At 36.6% G+C, this 17,892-nt stretch overlaps 1 protein-coding gene across 2 annotated transcripts in view; it reads left to right on the top strand.

Annotated features, from left to right (window-relative positions):
• Window positions 1–12,478, top strand: part of SPOPL (speckle type BTB/POZ protein like) — a 63,730-nt gene extending 51,252 nt beyond the window's left edge. The window contains exons 9-11 of one of the 2 annotated variants that reach the window (XM_081814535.1): window positions 4,255–4,397; window positions 4,486–4,539; window positions 8,143–12,478. In XM_081814535.1, the coding sequence (XP_081670661.1) occupies window positions 4,255–4,397; window positions 4,486–4,539; window positions 8,143–8,287 (342 nt within the window). In that variant the 3' untranslated portion in view covers window positions 8,288–12,478. The remainder of the gene's footprint in view (window positions 1–4,254; window positions 4,398–4,485; window positions 4,540–8,142) is intronic. The other variant, XM_081814536.1, reaches the window with a different exon arrangement.
• The last annotated feature ends 5,414 nt before the right edge of the window (window positions 12,479–17,892 follow it).

The following is a 17,892-nucleotide window of genomic DNA, read 5'->3' as shown; positions in this document are numbered from 1 at the left end:
CAGGGCCTGGCACTTCCAGGGAGTGTTTCCAGTGTGTTCCGTATGCACTGTTGTGTTCTGGCTACTCTGTCCTTTAGGCAGTTGTCCACAAGACTCTCCTTGCCTGAGGGAGGCAGTGTTTCATCCCTGGATGTGAATATGGTGAGTTTTAACTAGGTGTGCTCTGGGCTGCTTGTGAAATGAGACCTGACACCACTTCATCCAGAACTGAGGCCCTACAGAACTATGGGCAGGGTTTGTGCTGGTTTTCTGGAGGAATGGCCTGCTATGCTGGGACTGACGGAAGCTTGACTGAGAAGGGTGGTCCTGCTAGAGTGCAAGGGAGTGGGGCTTGATGTTAGCAATTAAGGCAGCCAGTGTCAGTGCAGTGCTGCCTCTGTATTTATGCTGAGGGGTGGGTGAGTTAATTGGCATTGGCTAGCTCCTTTGTTCTAGGAGAGGTGTCGCTGTGAATGCTCCCTCTCAGGGATGCGCTCAGAGAAGAGCAAATAATCTTACCCTGATATGTCCCAACATTCTTCAGATAGCTGTTTCCACACAGCCTGCCCCTGGGTTTTTTGTCTGCCTTCCGTCCAGGAGCAGGGCATTACCCTCTGAACTCTGTCCGAGCCAAAGCCCACAGATCTTTAAAACTCTAGGCTTTAAGCCCCACTTCTTGGAAGACATCATGAAATTCAGGTCCTCTCATTTTCAAGCCAGTATTTTTGGGGAAACATTCCCCTTTGCATTCTCCTGTGTGCTCCTCTCTTTCTCACCCTTCTCCACGACCGCAGCTCCCTCCCCTCCACAGCACCCAAATCCATTCTCCCCTAAACCAGGTCTCCACACTTCCTACCTTTATCAATATGGCCTCTTCTCTCCCTTTAGCTGTGGAGTTTGTTCTGTCAGTCTTCCAGTCTATTTCTGGGGTATTTAGGATGATTTGATAGTTATCTAACTGTGTTAATAGGACAGGAAGAGCCTAGAGTCCTCCTACTTTGTTGCCATATTTCTCTCAAGCTGGAATCTATTAATTTCTTATAACTGCACATGAACCTATAACTATCTCAATAAAAATTTAAATTAAAAATGACATTTGCAGTAGCATCAAAAATATTAAATATACAGGCATAATATATCTGGCAAAAGATGTCAAAAGACTGAACTGATAATTACAATATATTGATAAGTGAAATTCCCAGGTACTACCTAAATATAAATGGAAAGAGAAATTTTGTTCATGGGCTAGTAGTCTCAATATTAAAATTTCAGTTCTTAAAATTCGCTAGTAGAGGGGTGCCTGGGTGGCTCAGTCATTAAGCATCTGCCTTCGGCTCAGGTCATGATCCCAGGGTTCTGGGATCAAGCCCCGCATCTTCCTCTCCCACTCCTCCTGCTTGTGTTCCCTCTCTGTGTCTCACTCTGTCAAATAAATAAAATTAAAAATAAAATAAAATAAAATTCACTAGTAGAACCAGCATGTCCTTAGCAGGTTTTGTTTTGTTCTGGTTTTTTTTGACAAGTGGATATAAAATTTACATGCAAGTGCAAGAACCTAGAAGGTCAAAGTGGAGAGCTAAAACTGCATGGTAACAAGACTTAGTATAAAGCTTCAGGATTTAAGGGGCACCTGGGTGGCTCAGTAGGTTAAGTGTCTGCCTTCGGCTTAGGTCATGATACTGGGGTCCTGAGTTTGAGTCCCGCATGGGGCTCCCTGCTCAGCGGGAAGCCTGCTTCTCCCTCTCCCTCTGCTGCTCCCCCTGCTTGTGCTCTCTCCCTCCCCCTCTTCCTCAAGTAAATAAATTAAATCTTCTTAAAAAATAAATAAAAATAAATTAAGCTTCAGGATTTAAGAAGTGTTGTATTGGTTACAAGATAGACAACTTATTGGAACAGAATGGAAAGTACAGAAATAGACTGTCACATACACTGATACCTAATTTTTGATAAAGGTGGAAAGACAGTTCAGTAAAGAAGGGATTGGATACCTATATACCTGAAAAAAATGAACTTTTTATATGAACTTCAAGCCAAATACAAAAAGTAATGCAAAATGGATTATAGATCTAAAATTTAAAACTTTGAGAGAAAACATAGGATAAAGTCTTCACATCTTATTTTAGGCAGACTTCTTAGCTATGACACCAAAAAACATAATACATAAAAGAAAAATTGATAAATTAGGCTTAAGAAAAATTTAAGAACTTCAGAAAACACAGGAGAATGAAACGACTAGCCACAAACTAGGAGAAAACACGTTGCAAAGCATTTATCTAATGAGCAGCTTTTATTCAGAACATAGCTGCTCAATGGCTTTATTTTTTTTTAAGATTTATTTATTTATTTTAGAGAGAGAGAGCAAACAAGTAGGGGGAGGGTCAGAGGGAGAAGGAGAGGATCTCAAGCAGACTCCTGAGCGTGGAGCCTGACATAGAGCTTGATCTCATGACCCTGAGATCATGATATGAGCCGAAATCAAGAGTTGGCTGCTTAATTGACTGAACCACCCAGGCATCCCTGCTAAGGGACTTTTGTACTCAAACTATATAAAGAGCTGTCAAAACTCAATTACAAGAAAACAATATTATTTCTTTTTTTTTTTAAAGGAAATATGTATTTACTTTTTTTTTTTTAAAGATTTTATTTATTAGAGAGTACATGACAGGGGGGAGGGGTAGAAGGAGAAGCAGACTCCCTGCTGAGCAGGGAGCCTGATGCAGAACTCGATCCCAGGACCCTGGGATCATGACCTGAGCCAGAGGCAGATGCTTAACTGACTAAACCACCCAGGCATCTAACAATGTTATTTCTAAAAATAGAGAAAATATTTGAACAAACACTTTCTGAACTAATGTCAGTTAACTACATCAAAAGATGCTCAACATCATTAGTTACTAGGGAAAGGTAAATTAAAGCCATATGAGATATTTCTACACATGTATTATAATAGCTGAGATTACAAAGACCATATTAAGTATGGTCAAGGATGTGTAAGAATTAGGACTCTCATACACTGCTGATGGAAATGTAAAATGTTACAACCACTTTGAAAGATTGGCAGCTTCTTAAAAAGCTTCACACTTACGATCTAGGAAGTCTCCTTTTTTATCCAGGAGAAAAGAAAGCATATTCCCATACAGTGACTTGGATGTGAATAGAAGCTTTATTTGTAATAGCTAAAAAACTGGAAACACCCAAGTGTTTTTCAACAGAGGAATTCAGAAGCAAATGTGGTATGTCTATACGCAATGGAATATTTTTTAGCAATAAAAAGCATTGAACTGTTGATAAAATGGCAAAGACATGCATAATCTCAAATACGTATGCTGAGTAGAAGAAGCCAGTCAGAAATGAGTACAAATTATATGATTCCATTTGTAGAAGACTCCAGAAAATGCAAACTACAGCAGGAGAGAGCATATCAGAGGTGTAGCCTGGAGTGGGGCGAGGGGAGGAATTCAAAGAGGAAGAAACTTTTGGGGATGATGAATATGTTCAATGTCATGATTTAATGATGGTTATATGGTATAAACTTATCAAAGTATAAACTTTAAATATGTGCAGTTTGCTGTATATCAATTATACTTCAATAAAGCTGCTGAAGTTGTCATAACTAAAGAAGTGGTTATCAAAATGATTTTTTCAGCTTTATAATTCATTCTTCAAGACTGAGCAGTGGCAACAGAGTGTACTGGCTGGTACACTTTGGCGTTTTGAGAAAAGAAATTCAATTAAGAGTATTGAGCAAGAAGGGTTTTTTAAAAGAATAAAACCCTGTTTTTAAAATTGACAGTATGTATTTTGCACAAATCGCAATTTGCTAAAGAAAATTAGTCTTTCTCTTGAATTCATTTGTATCTTCTTAATACTAGGTTAAAATAACTTTAAGACTTTTTTTATTCTCAATCATAAGGGCACCTGGGTGGCTCAGTCAGTTAAGCATTTGCCTTCAGCTCAGGTCATGATCCCAGGGTCCTAGGATCAAGCCCCACATCTGGCTCCCTGCTCAGCAGGGAGTCTCCCTCTGCTCCGCGCCCCCCCCACCCCCGCTCCTGCTCTAGCATGTGCTTTCTCGCTCTCTCTCTCTGTCTCTCAAAAATAAATAATCATCTTTTAAAAAATAAAAATAAAAACTTATTCTCAGTTCAAAGTATTATGTGCTTTAACTTTATTTTCTAAGTTACAGATAACAAGTATTTTCTAAATTACAAATACCAAGTATTTAAAACTTGGTAATTTGAGTAAATGTTTAATTGTTGTTTTCCTTTTGGATAGTATGCACTGGAACGGCTGAAGGTCATGTGTGAAGAAGCGTTGTGTAGTAACCTCTCAGTAGAAAATGTTGCTGATACCCTTGTCCTTGCAGATTTGCACAGTGCAGAACAGTTGAAAGCACAAGCCATAGACTTTATTAATAGGTAAGCTATGCCTGTATTTCAGTGGGCATGACACCTTCAACATTTTTTCACCGGATTTTTTTTAAGTGTGTTTAAATCTTCAATGCAGGTGCAGTGTACTTCGACAGCTTGGGTGTAAAGATGGGAAAAACTGGAACAGCAAGTAAGATGACATCAGTTTCTGACTTAAAGTTGATCTGCATACATGAAATTAAGTGTTTGCATAGCCTTTTGCTCATCTGCAATAAATATGAATCCAGATACTAGTTATATGAGGCAAACTGCCAATTATTTTAAAAAATAATAATTTGACTTAGTGGATTCTTGAGGCTATGCTCCCTTGTGGATCAGCTTCTAATGTGAACTGGGATCTACATTTTAATTTTTTAAGCACATATGCTCATAGTATATAACTGAGTCCAGGTATTTCAATGGCTATTGGAGAGCTTTTCCCTGCCCCTTCAGAAAGCATTTCTAAAAATGTGGGAAATACTCATTTTATCCTCTGAGGAGTGTTCCCTCCATATTTGCCTAGAAAATATTTACATTTGAATGTACACCCACTGCTTCTAGGTTAGCCAAGTCCCTTGAATCATATGGCATTTTATACTAGCTGTTTAATATTCCCAAATGGTTCAATTTGTTCTTTCTTTTCCCTGGTAAAACTGTAAGAGGTGTGGTAGTTGTTACATGTTTCTAAGCCTGGGCCTTCTGAATATGAACTACTAGAACTTCCTATTCCCTTCTTATGTTTTCTTCTCTCATTTTTAGAGTGATTTATCTACTTTTTGTAATTTTTCAAAGTCAGAAAAGGTGAAGACTAGATAGTTTGAAGAATTTGCACCTGCTTTTGATTAGTTTTTACCTGTAAACCCTTCAATTCCATGTTCACATACTATCAAAAGTTGATATAAGTGAAAAAAGAGTTAGCAATGAGTGTTGACCTAATTACTTCCCATTGTTTTCATCCGTGACTACTTTTAAGTTATTGGTTGTTTTCTATATTGGTTAGTGTGTTGATAATACATTATCATCATGGCATTTGATCCTAAAAAAATCCATTTGATTCTAAAATATAATGTATTAGCAGTAAATGATAATTTTGTGATCCTTTGTTCTTAGCCACTTTCAAGTTCTAGTTTTATTCTGTTAAAATATTTTACATTGTACAACTTTTTTTTTTTTAAAGATTTTATTTATTTTTTAGAGAGTGAGCGAGAGAGAAACAGCATGAGAGGGGAGAGGGTCAGAGGGAGAAGCAGGCTCCCCGCTGAGCGGGGAGCCCGATGTGGGACTCGATCCCAGGACCCTGGGATCATGACCTGAGCCGAAGGCAGATGCTTAACCATCTGAGCCACCCAGGCACCCTGTACAACTTTTTTCACTGTCAAAATGCCAGTTTATTTCACATCCTCTGGAGAAGCTGTTGTATATACAGATCTTCAATAGATATTTGTTGAATTAAATAAATGAAAATGTCAGATATATTAAGAGGTATCTATTTGATTCTGAACAATTAGTTAAGTTATAAACATAATGACATAGAGGTAATATGATGTCAGGCAAATTGAAAAAAGTTGTTATTAGCTCCTGTTTAGTTCCACAAACATTTACCTAGCATCTGTTGTGTCTCAAGCACCATGCTAAGGTGTTGCATATAAAAACAATTAGGAAAAATCCTTCTCTTGAGAAATTTATCTAATGATAAAAGCTAAGTACATAAATATATTATTATAATGTGGTAAGTAATGTGATAAAGGAAGATATGTATAGGGCACTGGATAAAGGCTGGATGGTTTAGGGATGGCTTCCTGGAGATGACATCTGAGGCTTTAAACATGAATAGGAAATAGCAAAACTAAGAAGGAAATAACAGGCATTGTGAACAGAAAGCATAGCTCAATCCAAAGTATAGAAGCATGAAGCAGTAAGTGATCATTCATTTGACAGATATTTATATTTATTACCCAGTAAATACCCTAGGCACTGTACTTATCCGAAGAATATAGTGGTGAACATGACAAATGTTCCCCCTGCCTTCATGGAGTTTATAGTTTAGCAGGAGGCAAATAGGAATTAGACTAGTAATTGAAATAAAGTGTAACAATAGATAATGTATAGCATACCCATCCAAGCATATAGCAAAAAGAACCTTACCTAAACTAGGGGTAGAAAGCCTTCTTGAGGAATTATTGAATAAGCACCTGAAGTATTAGTAGGAGTTACCCTGGTAAAGAAGAGGGAGGAAGTGTGAAAGTCTATCCCACAAAAAGGGAATCAGTTATGCAAAGTTTGGGTGATAAGAAAGAACAATATAGAGTCAGAGTGAGGTTATGAGAAGAAGAAGCTAGAGAAAGCAGGCAGAGATCAGATCCTAGAAGGACATGTAAATAACACTGAGACTTTAAGACATTATTCAAAGAGAAATGGGCATACAGTGAAAGGTTTTAACCTAGTGTAGGACATGATCAGGTTTTCATTTTTAGCAATCTCTGCATGCAGGGTAGAGAATCGATTGTGGGGAGCTCGAGGTGGTGGTGGTAGTTGAGGAGCGAGGTCAACTACAGGTAGACACCTTGGAACATTATTGGAGTAGTTCAGGCAAGAGATGAAGGTTGAAATTAGACTTGAGTGGTAGTAGTTGGGGCTAGAGAGAAATGGAAAGATACAATATTTTCAAAGGACAGTCTATAATATTTGGATATTATTTGAATGGTGGATAAGTACAAGGGAGAAAAGAGACGAGGATAACTAGATTTGTTATTCAGTATTTACTCTGCATGCTCAGTTAATATACAGCGAGCAGTTCTATATCAGTGTGTGAAATGCCCGAGCATGTAAGCACAAGGTGCACAGGTAAAGAAAGTAGGAAAACTTGTTTCTCTGTCTAAAGAACATGAATACAGGCAATGGGGAACAGTAGAAGAGGATGTAATGTAAACCTGTTTGTGTTATTAAAGCAGCTCATAGAAGCTGGTTTGAGAGGAGCAAGATAGGAAACTAGAAGACAAATTAGGAGACTGTTGTGATAATCCAAATGTGAGATGATGTGAACCTTGACTGGGGATTTGAAATATCTTTGGGAATTAAAATAGGGCTTTTGATGATTGATTGGAAAGGACATGGTCTAGGATGACTCAGGTTTTTTACTTGAATCACTGGGGATGGTGGTAACATTAGCTGATTGGAAATGAGGGAAGAATTTGGGGCATGGAGAGAGACCTGTTGAGTTCTTACCTGACGATTCTGAATTTGTAGGTCCTGAAGCCCTTCCAAATAAAGAGAAAAAGTGGTTGGGAGTGTACCTTGTGGGGAGGCCTAGGATTTAGCAAATCAGTCGTTATCATCATTGAATATGATAGTTAAAATTGTGAAGAGTGGATACGATAGGATGAATAATGAACCTTAAGGGAGAAGAGCAGAGGGCCAAAGTTGGAACTCTAGAGAAAACCTGTGTGTAACAGCCAGGGAAAAGCTCTTGAAAGAGCTGGTACAGAAATGGTGACAGTGGGAGTTAGGACTATGGAGAAAAGTGTAAGATACTTCTAGAGTATAGAACTTGCAGAAGAATTTAATAGTTTCAGTTGCAACAGAAAATACCAGTAAGGTAAAGATGGTATTTTCATGAATTCATGGGGTTTGATGACATAGAGAAGTAAAGTGTTTTATTTAAAACATTTTGAAATTTGTAAGTTTTTTTTTTTTTTTAAATAATGTGTTTTGAGAAGTACTCTTTAATAAACATAACTTAACTTTATTTTTCCAGCCAAGCCGCGGACATAATGGAAACATCAGGGTGGAAGTCCATGATTCAGTCTCACCCTCATTTAGTTGCAGAAGCCTTCCGAGCACTAGCATCTGCACAGTGTCCACAGTTTGGCATTCCACGCAAACGGCTAAAACAGTCCTGAAATCTTCCATGAACTGTAGAAAAATGGAATTGACTTTTACTCCTCCAGGTCCAGAAGGATTCTAATACACAAACCATAAGCAAGAGTTGTTTCTGTTGTCTTGTCCACAGAACAGAAGCTGAAAAAGCATATTGCTTGCATTTCAGGTGGATAATTTATGGTTTATTCTTCAGCTTTAAATTAGACTGATTATACTCTAATTCACTTCAAGGCCTTAAATTATCTTCAATGACTTCTCTTGTTCATATAATACTTTAATTTTTTTATTGTGCCTTGTCATTTTGACTAAGGCTATGCAGGATTGCACTAGCTCCATAATGCAGTAATATTGATAACTGAAGATACTAAGTTTGAAAAGGATCTTCCATTAGTTTGAGAAAAAAGCAAAATGAATTTTACAGGATTTGTCCTATGCTGTCTCAAAGTTTAAAACTAGGTTCTTCTTAAAAGCACTTGTATTAGAGATTACTGGTAATGTCTCCAGTCTAAGTTTTATAAATATAGGAGAACCTGCTTACCTTCAAGGTAAGTTACGGCAACACACTGCTTCAGTTCTAATTTATTTTTCATTTTAGGGGGCAAATATGCAATGAGTTGGCCCAAATTTTTAGTAAAATTTATGATGTTTGTCTGTGTGTTGACTGTCCAACAAACTAAGAGAAGCATAACAAACCTTTGCTTGTGTTTTTGTGGGTTTATTCAAGTTTACAATGATTGAGAACTGATTGAGGTTAAGATTTCAATAAGAAGAAAGCATGTTTTGTGCTGAATTAATTTTTTTTAATTTATAGTGACCTACATTTATATGAAGAATTCTGTCCATGTTGAAAGTAAGGATGACCAAATGTAAATTTAACGAGTGGGCCAATTAAGAAAGATATATATGCACTTTTAATGTGTAACTTTTGTATGCTAAATGGTACATATATTTTTTTTTGTTTTGAAGGTATTAATAAGGTATAATTAATTGTGTCTTAACTTTTGAAAGGATTTTTTAAGACCGATGGAGGCAATTGGGATGTTTGTGATAATAGATAAGAAAGATATCCTTGATTATAGTTAAATTGATTTGAATTTCAGATATTTATTATTGAATTTATTCCTGTCTTATCACACTTTGGAGAAGGCAACTGAACAATAAACAAATCCTGAATACTCTCCTTCTGAAAACAGTGAAGTTACATTATTTGCAGACTAGAGGAGAGAACCTTTAGAAATATGTCAGGCCACACTCTGAACCTTTTCTCCCCTAGCTTTCTCCTTTCTGTTTCAGTTACTGTATTAACATTGTGGATGATATTGAAATTCTGCATAATGTGAACAGGATAAACGATTTATAAACTGTTTTTCATGGGCCAGTTCTTTATTATAAATGAATTTAGCTTTAAACACATACACGTGTTCAGTGTTTAGATAGCTCTGTTCACAGTGGAGGTCTGTTCTGGTGCATTGTCCCAGAGAAGTAGGAGCGATCAGTGGTAAGTCACTGCATCTGATTTCCTGTAATAGTGACAGTATGCTTCTTAGGCAAGATTTATACTTGACCACAAGGGAAAAAGTGTCACTGGAAAAAAAACACATATACCTATATATTTGCATATATTCTTTATTCTCCAGATTAAAATTTGTATGATGTGTTTATTTAATTTTTGAATTTAGGACAAAAGGAGAAAAATGAAGCCTGAGATTTTATTTTTGTTATCTCTTTGTTAGGTATTCACTGAAGCAATCTTAATATATAAAGAGTGATTCGTATTTACATTAAACAAACATTCTCAAGTAAGCATTTGTTATTCACAACAAACTGTAGTTTGAAAAGATTGTATTTTCAGTATATTCATTTCTTTCTGTGTAGTTTAATTGGAATCTTTCTTATATTAACTTAAATTTGAAATTGGAAAAATCCCTTGGGATAGAAGGATTCTTACATGTTATTGGACTCCATCCTGTGTAAAAATACTGTAGGGAGCAGAACCTCACTTCCTTAACTGGATTGAGGCCATTAAATTTACAGTGTACACATTTAATACACACACATACATATATACGTTAAGATTTTAATATTTTGGCAGGGTCTTAAAACAAAATTCCTCAGGCAGTAGAACCTTGTTTTCAAAAAAGTACTGGTGTATCCATTTATGTCAAATGCACACAGGCTTATTGTGAATTAATTCACTGCTTGCATCTTCATTTCTAACGATGGTGACTTCAGTAATAACACCCATATAATGAACACTGCAGCTTGCTCCTACCTACTTACTTTAGTGTTTATTTCAGATCTTAAGGGTTTTATTATAAAGTTATTTTTGGTTTGTTTTTGTTTTAAGTTTGGTAGCACATTTTGTACCAAAAACGTCAAACACTGTGCTGTGAGAATATCCACGTTTGTAGAAATGTCCACTTTGCAGATAATATAATGCCTACCATTATACTAACAGAATCGTATCATAGTTGATTTATTTTTTTATTTATTACGTGGGAATTTTATTTTTTGGTTTTTTTGTTTGTTTGTTTGGTATTGTGGGATCTTGAGGCAATGAAAAAAAAACTTAATGTATTCTGACGTGAGTGCTCTAATAGCCTTTTTATTTTTTCATTTTGAAACTACACACATTGTTTTCAGTAGGCACAGTCTCTGTCCTGAGCAGTTTTGCCTTTTATCAGCCTGCTCTTGTTTCCCTTTTGTCACCTAAATAGAGCTTTTCCTTAGAAAAGTGGTGACTGGTTTTAAATGTTACATGTTATCGAAGTAACCATTGGAGATCTGTTCATTAGCCTGAGATACAGAAACACTGTATTTGTGCCTTTTTCGTTTTTAAATTTTAACATATTTTGGTGTTTAGAGCACAAATATGAAGGTGCCATAATGTTATGGCTTGCCATTGTTACCTCTTTGAATACTCGTGTGTCATTGTCTTGAAATAGTAATTGGAGAACCATGCATGTATTATGTCATTTGGGTGTGTGTGTGTGTGTGTCTCTGTGTGTGTGTGTCTGTGTGTGTCTGTGTGTCTGTGTGTGTACTTGTGTTTGCTTGGACTTGCATGTGGTATGTTCAGAAGAGTGAATTTCTGAAAATAGGACTCAGTTAAATGTTGAAAATTCAGGTTAGTTGAAATATTTCATTAAATATGCTTTATTTTGGGGGACAGTTGATAGGAAATTACAGTTTTCAAAAATGTGACCATTTACTGCGTGATGAAATGTGAAAACAGTGCCTTTTTAGGACATCAATTTTAAAGTTAAGTTTTAAAATATTCTCAAAGATCTCTTAAAAACTTATCATGAACATTATTAGCTTATTTTTAAACTAGACCTAAGTTAGAATTTAAATTGCCAAAAGCATAATTACTGATTTATTTACCCATTTAAGTTTTGTGCATAAATGTAAAACCTAAGTAAAATTTTTTCTGAAAATGTGGATGATACATGCTACCCAGTGTTACTAAATTAGAACACTAGCGACTTCAGCAAATTGTTTTGTTAAAATCCAACTCAACAAGCTTTCCTCGTAACAAGGTATTTGAAAGGTGAATTATTCTGACTTGCTTGGACATTCTTGCTCTTTGATGGATAAAATAAAAATACTCAATGTATTCTTGCAAAAGGAGGTGGGTGGGTGGGTTTTACTGTTTTCAGATTATAAAGACAGCACTTTCAGCACATAAGAGTATTTTGCAAACCTCTTTTATACAGATTATGAGCTCTATTTAAGTGTTCATGGAATGATGTCAATTTTAGGTCTAGTTGAACAAATATTGAGTGCCTACCATATGCAAGACTTCCTCTTCACTAGGAATGAAATCACCACACCGTGTCTTCTGTTTGCAGTATGTGGACTTTATGTTTAAAAAGAAATTCTTATATTTAAATCTTTTTCTGTTTGTTAGAGTTTATCGCTGTATACTGTAACCCAGTTAATTTCACATCCAGTTTTTTTAGAATGAAGATATAACTTAAATGAGTCCCATTTTTGAAAATAAAATTCTGCTAAAATTATTTAAAAATTAAATCTGGGGGAACTTGATTTTCAAGATTCAAATGTGTAAAGACTTATATTGAACTTTTCAGCCTCATTTTTAATCAGCTGATGTTAATGATGAGATACATACTTTTGTATCTTGTTGCTGAAAATATTTTTTGCATTTCAGCACGTTGAGTTAAAATAAAGTTGTTACTACTAATTCAGAATTAATTGGTTTATTTTGTGTTTATTTGAAAATATGAACTCTTTCATTTTCAGATTGCTATGATGCTTTGCAAAAGAGCCATGTGTTTGATGTGGTAACTTTAAATTATGCATAGCAGTTGTTTTTCCTACATAGGAAAGCTAGTATTTTTTGGAACCTACTGAAGACTTATTCCTTAACTGTAATATATACCTATATTTGCCTTAACGTATGCATTATCAGTAATGAAAGATTTATGCTAATGTCCTGTAGCTTTAATGTAGTACATAAAGATCATCTTTCCCTGGTCCTCCTGTCCCTTAATTTTAACTGACAACTTGATTATTTGCTGCCATCAAAAAGGGCAGAATTGAGGCAATGCATTCCTGGCTTCGTTTAGTAACAGTAACACAATTAGTGCGTAAAAATTATGGTCAAAGTGGCAGTTTGAATGCACAGTGAAAAACCTTCCATACACCCAACGCACACATACACATGTACACACACCCTTAGAAGAATAAAGGAAGGCTTGAAAAACTTAAGAACATTGTCTGTTCAATTAAAGTAAAATAGGACAGGTAGCGGTGATATTCTAAACTTTAAATGAATTATGTATAACCATTCCCCTTCTACTCTGCCAGCAGCCAGAACTCTGAACATATTTTTTAGAACATTGGAATGTAGTGTTTCCTCAGTTCTACCACCCAAGAATCATTTATTTCTAAGAGAATGCCAAGAGTGGTATTTGTTTTGATCACTACTTTTATTTTATTATTATTATTTTTTTAATTTATTTATTTGACAGAGAGATAGCACAAGTAGGCAGAGTGGCAGGCAGAGGGAAAGGGAGAAGCAGGCTCTCTGATGAACAGGGAGCCCGATGCGGGGCTCGATCCCAGGACCCTGGGATCATGACCTGAGCCAAAGGCAGACGCTTAACCGACTGAGCCACCCAGGTGCCCCTGATCACTACTTTTAAATAGAAGACACACTGGTAGAAATCTTGCATGTGATACCTTGTTGCTACTTTTTTTAGTATCAGAGAGGTTTGCATGTATCTGCAGTGGATAGTGGCAAAAAAGTTTGTCCTTTCTGTTACGAATGCTTCCTTTTCACCTTTTCTTCTATTGCCTTCCATCCTTAATTTTTTGTAAAGGATTCAGCTATAGCCAAACAATTGTAGGATTTAGGAATAATAATACCGCACGTGCGCACGCACAGGCACACACACACAGACACAAAACCAAAAACCAAACAAAAACAGTGTCCTGACAATTCTGATACTCACTTTGCTCTAAAATAGATTTACTGCCATGGCAGGTTATTAGAACGTATGCTTAATTTTAGCTAAAAAGTTGTGCAGTTCATGAAAATGGAATGGGCAGAAATGAGGAAAAATAAAAATGACATGCAGTTGAAAAATAGCAAAATTAGATGCATCAAACGTGATAAATACCAGAAATGCAAAGCAGAAATTTGAATCAATAGAAGACAAGGCTCATAAATGCTCCCAGATCATAAAGACAAGAATAGATGAAAATAAAGATGATTCAGTTTAATTTCTATATCAATAGAGTGCCAGGCATTGTACAGAACTTGGTAAACACAGTATAAATAGCCCATATCCTCATAAGTATATTCTTGAAGAAAGCACAGTTATATAATATGTGAATTGTGATAGGAGTACAAGAGGGCCACCTAATCTGGGATGGTGATGGAGATCCCAGATATCTTCTGAGGAAGTGATGTCTAAATTGAAATTGAGTGGAAGTTAGGCAGTTTAGTGGGAGTGTCATCTAACCCATTATATGAAATCCCAGAGGTTGACCAAGGTTCATATAGAATGTGTATGGGAATGAAGATACATCCTTATGTGTAAGAGAAGGGAAGAGTAAACCAGAAGGTGAAGGTCATGATTTTTTTGAAGGTATTAGAGGAGTCTAATTTAATTTGAGTGTTGAGGGATTTTACGTGTGGTTATGTCATGATCAATAATCTAGCAATCTTCAGATGAATTGCAGGGGGCCGGAGGAGAAGGTAAGGAGACTTCTGAAGAGATGAGGAATGCTAGTGTTCTGCTAGGCCAGGAGAACTGAAATGGAACAAAAGGGAGAAATCTGAGGAAATACTGCGAGGGCTTGGAAATAAACTGCATATGGTAGAAGGAAGAGACAGGATTCAGGAGGGACTCCTGGGTGTTGTATTTGAGCAACTGGATGGAGGGTAGTACCATTCACTGATAACAGGAATCACAAGAGTAACAGCAGCTTTGAGAGAAAACAATTATTTTGATTTGGAGCCTGTTGAGCTTAAGATTTCTATTGGACATTCTGGGTTGGGTATATGAATCTTAGACATGAGAGTGATCTGGGTTATAAAGTCAGGAATCCTCAACATACAGAAGATAATCGGTGCATTCAGGTTAATAAAAAGCACAGGGAAGAAACAAGAACAGAGAAAGAGCGGCTTATGAAAGACAATGAATGGTCACAAAGATAAAACCAAAAGAGTGACTCATCCCAGAATTTGGAAAAAAGAATGCTTCAAGAGAAGAAATGGCTAACAGCGTCAAATGCTGAGCCGTCAAGTAGGAAACTAGAAAATGAATTCAATATTTGAAAGAGGACAGGAGTCTGAAGTGGGGAAAGAAGGAGGATTGGAGTGAAAGTGGATGCGCCAAGTATAGAACATAGAATGTTGTGCGAAGATGGCAAAGAAGAAACTACCTATGGGATGGGGTTTAGGATCAGTTTCTTATTTTGCTCTCTTTTCTGGTAGGAGGAGTGTCTGTATATTAAGGTAATGATGAGTCAGAAAGTAGAAAACAGATGGGATTCCTGAGGTTTTAGAAGAGAAGAGAAATGGAATTAGATACCAGACAGAAAGATTGCTCCTAACATGTGCGAGGGAGAAATGACGGATGCAGAGTCAGACTTGCACATTGTTTTGTCTTGGTCTGAAAGTTAATATTTTATGCCTCATTCCTTGTGAAGTCGTCTGTTCAGAGTAAAGGGGGCAGGTGATGTGTTTAGAGCAGAGATCAGCAAACTCACTTCATAAAGGACTTAGGTAGTAAATATTTTACCTACTCAACCATGCCATTGTAGCGTGAAAGCCGCCATAAACAACATATAAATGAATGAGTGTGGCTGTGTTCCATTAGAACTATTTACAGTGGGCTGGATTTGACTCTTGTGCCATAGTTTGCTGAGTTCAAAAGTTTGAGAAGACCAGAGTAGTTTTGGAATAACTGATGCGAAAATACATGGATGGCCCAAATTGGAGACCATGACTTTATAGAGGATGAGTTAAGGAGAACAAATGTTTGCATAATTGATATTGCCAAAGAAATAAGTGGAAGACAAATGGTGACTAAAGATATTAATCATTTTTCTTTAAAAAAGCTGAATTTGGGGGTGCCTGGGTGACTCCGTTGGTAGAGCATGTGACTCGATCTCAGGGTTGTAAGTTCAAGCTACACATTTGAGTGTAGAGATTACATTTTTTTTTTTAAAAATGAATTTTGGAAATGAGAAAATTTACAGGGCTCCAGGTAGAATTCATCAACAGTTATCCAAACCTAGACACAATGGGTGACTTGTAAATTGGAAATATAGGTAGCATGAGCATCCAAGAAGTAAGTATTTTGAAGTCCTATTTCTCTGACGAGACTTTCAGTGAAAAAAATTTTTACTCAAAAACTCTTAGCTGTGTAGTAATTCACTTCTAATGTTAACATTTAAATTATATAGAAGTAGTATATTAACACAGTGCCTGAAGCGTAGGCAATGATGAATATTGATAAAAATTAATCCAAGCATAGGAAGTTGAGGCTTAAAAGGACTGGCAATGAGTATTAAACTGTTAGAAGGGAGTCTAACTTACTGTAACATACACAACCATAAATGTAAAAGTTGACCACAACCCCCTCATCCCAACCTGGTGCGCTCCCAACCCTGCCTGCCCCTCCTCCTGCCCTTCAGGATGACCTATGGAGACAGCTATTAGCCTCCCTGCAGAGGGGTCTTCTTGCCTTGCTGATGAACCTTGGCTGGTTTAGAAATATAAACTATATAAAATGTAAAAATACAAAAGTTATAAATGTAAAAGTGGTCATCTATTGTAAATATAAAGGAAACCAGACAGGTGGAAGATGGGGAAGTGGAATTGGAAAATAAAAGTGCAAAATTCTTCCTCTTGCATAAATGGGAATTAAAAATGTTTTCTTAACTGATTTTTAAACTTTGAGTTATAAACACTTAAGGATTTTTTTAAAGATTTTATTTATTTGAGAGAGAGAGGATGAGCTGGAGAGAGAGAGCATGAAAGGGGGGAGGGTCAGAGGGAGAAGCAAACTCCCTGCCGAGCAGGGAGCCTGATGTGGGACTCGATCCCGGGACTCCAGGATCATGACCTGAGCCGAAGGCAGTCACTTAACCAACTGAGCCAGCCAGGCGCCCCTAAGGATTTTTTTTTTTTTTAAATTAAGAAGCATTAACTATATTCACTGGTAGAATTTAAAATAGACTACATATATATCCTCCAAAACGTGTGTGTGGCAAAGTGGGGAAAAAAACCAATTAGGACACAAAAAAAAGGAGAAGGCAAAGATAAAATTACAAAGATCTAGCAGAACTAGAATGACAAATAGAATAGGTTAAACACACCTACTGTAAGAAAAACTTAGCAGTGGTCTCATTCAGCAGGTTGTGCTAGCTGGGAATGTAATTATGAGAGAGAAATGACCCATTCTGAAGGAGTTTACTAAAATCAATAATAAAATATAAGCCTTGTGAAAGGGAAGTAAAGGGTGTTGTGTAGCACATCTCAGTGTCCACAGTTCCTAGCCAGGCATAGAGGAAGAAGAGCATTTTTATAAAGGAACAAGTGTGACAGCCCAGTAAATTCTACTGAATTTACTGAAATTCAGTAGAGCTGAAGGGTAGTGCTTTCTGTTGATGTGTAGTGTCTCTGTGTTTGTGTGTCTTTTCTTGGGGATAGAAATCCAAGAGAGAGAATCCCAGTAGGACTAAGTCAGGAAAGCCCTTTTAAGTTCTAAATTGCCCAAATTGACTAGATCAAGGGAAAAAAATGGAAACGATTATCAAATACCTCCACAAAAGTCTTGGAATTAGGTTAGCTTTATATGGAAATGATTTCAAAGTTTCTAGGAACTGATCATTCCCACGATACATGGATTGAAGTAAATACTGAAAAGTATTTTCTTTTAAGCTACTATAAACCAGATAACCTTAGGAAATGGCAGAAAGCAAATGAAATCGTATGTGTAAGACTAATGCAGCGTCCTAGTGGTAGTACTAGCCTAGTAAATGTTCTCACCAACCGTAATTGTGGATTTGTTCATTTCTCCTTGGAGTCCTGGCAATGTTTACTTCTTGTATTTGAAGCTCTTTTTATTAGATACACACATACTTA

The sequence above is a fragment of the Leptonychotes weddellii genome, chromosome 3 (genome assembly GCF_054177405.1).
Source record: "Leptonychotes weddellii isolate Sample4059 chromosome 3, ASM5417740v2, whole genome shotgun sequence".
Lineage (NCBI taxonomy): Eukaryota > Metazoa > Chordata > Mammalia > Carnivora > Phocidae > Leptonychotes > Leptonychotes weddellii.
This window is presented reverse-complemented; position numbering and strand designations above follow the sequence as displayed.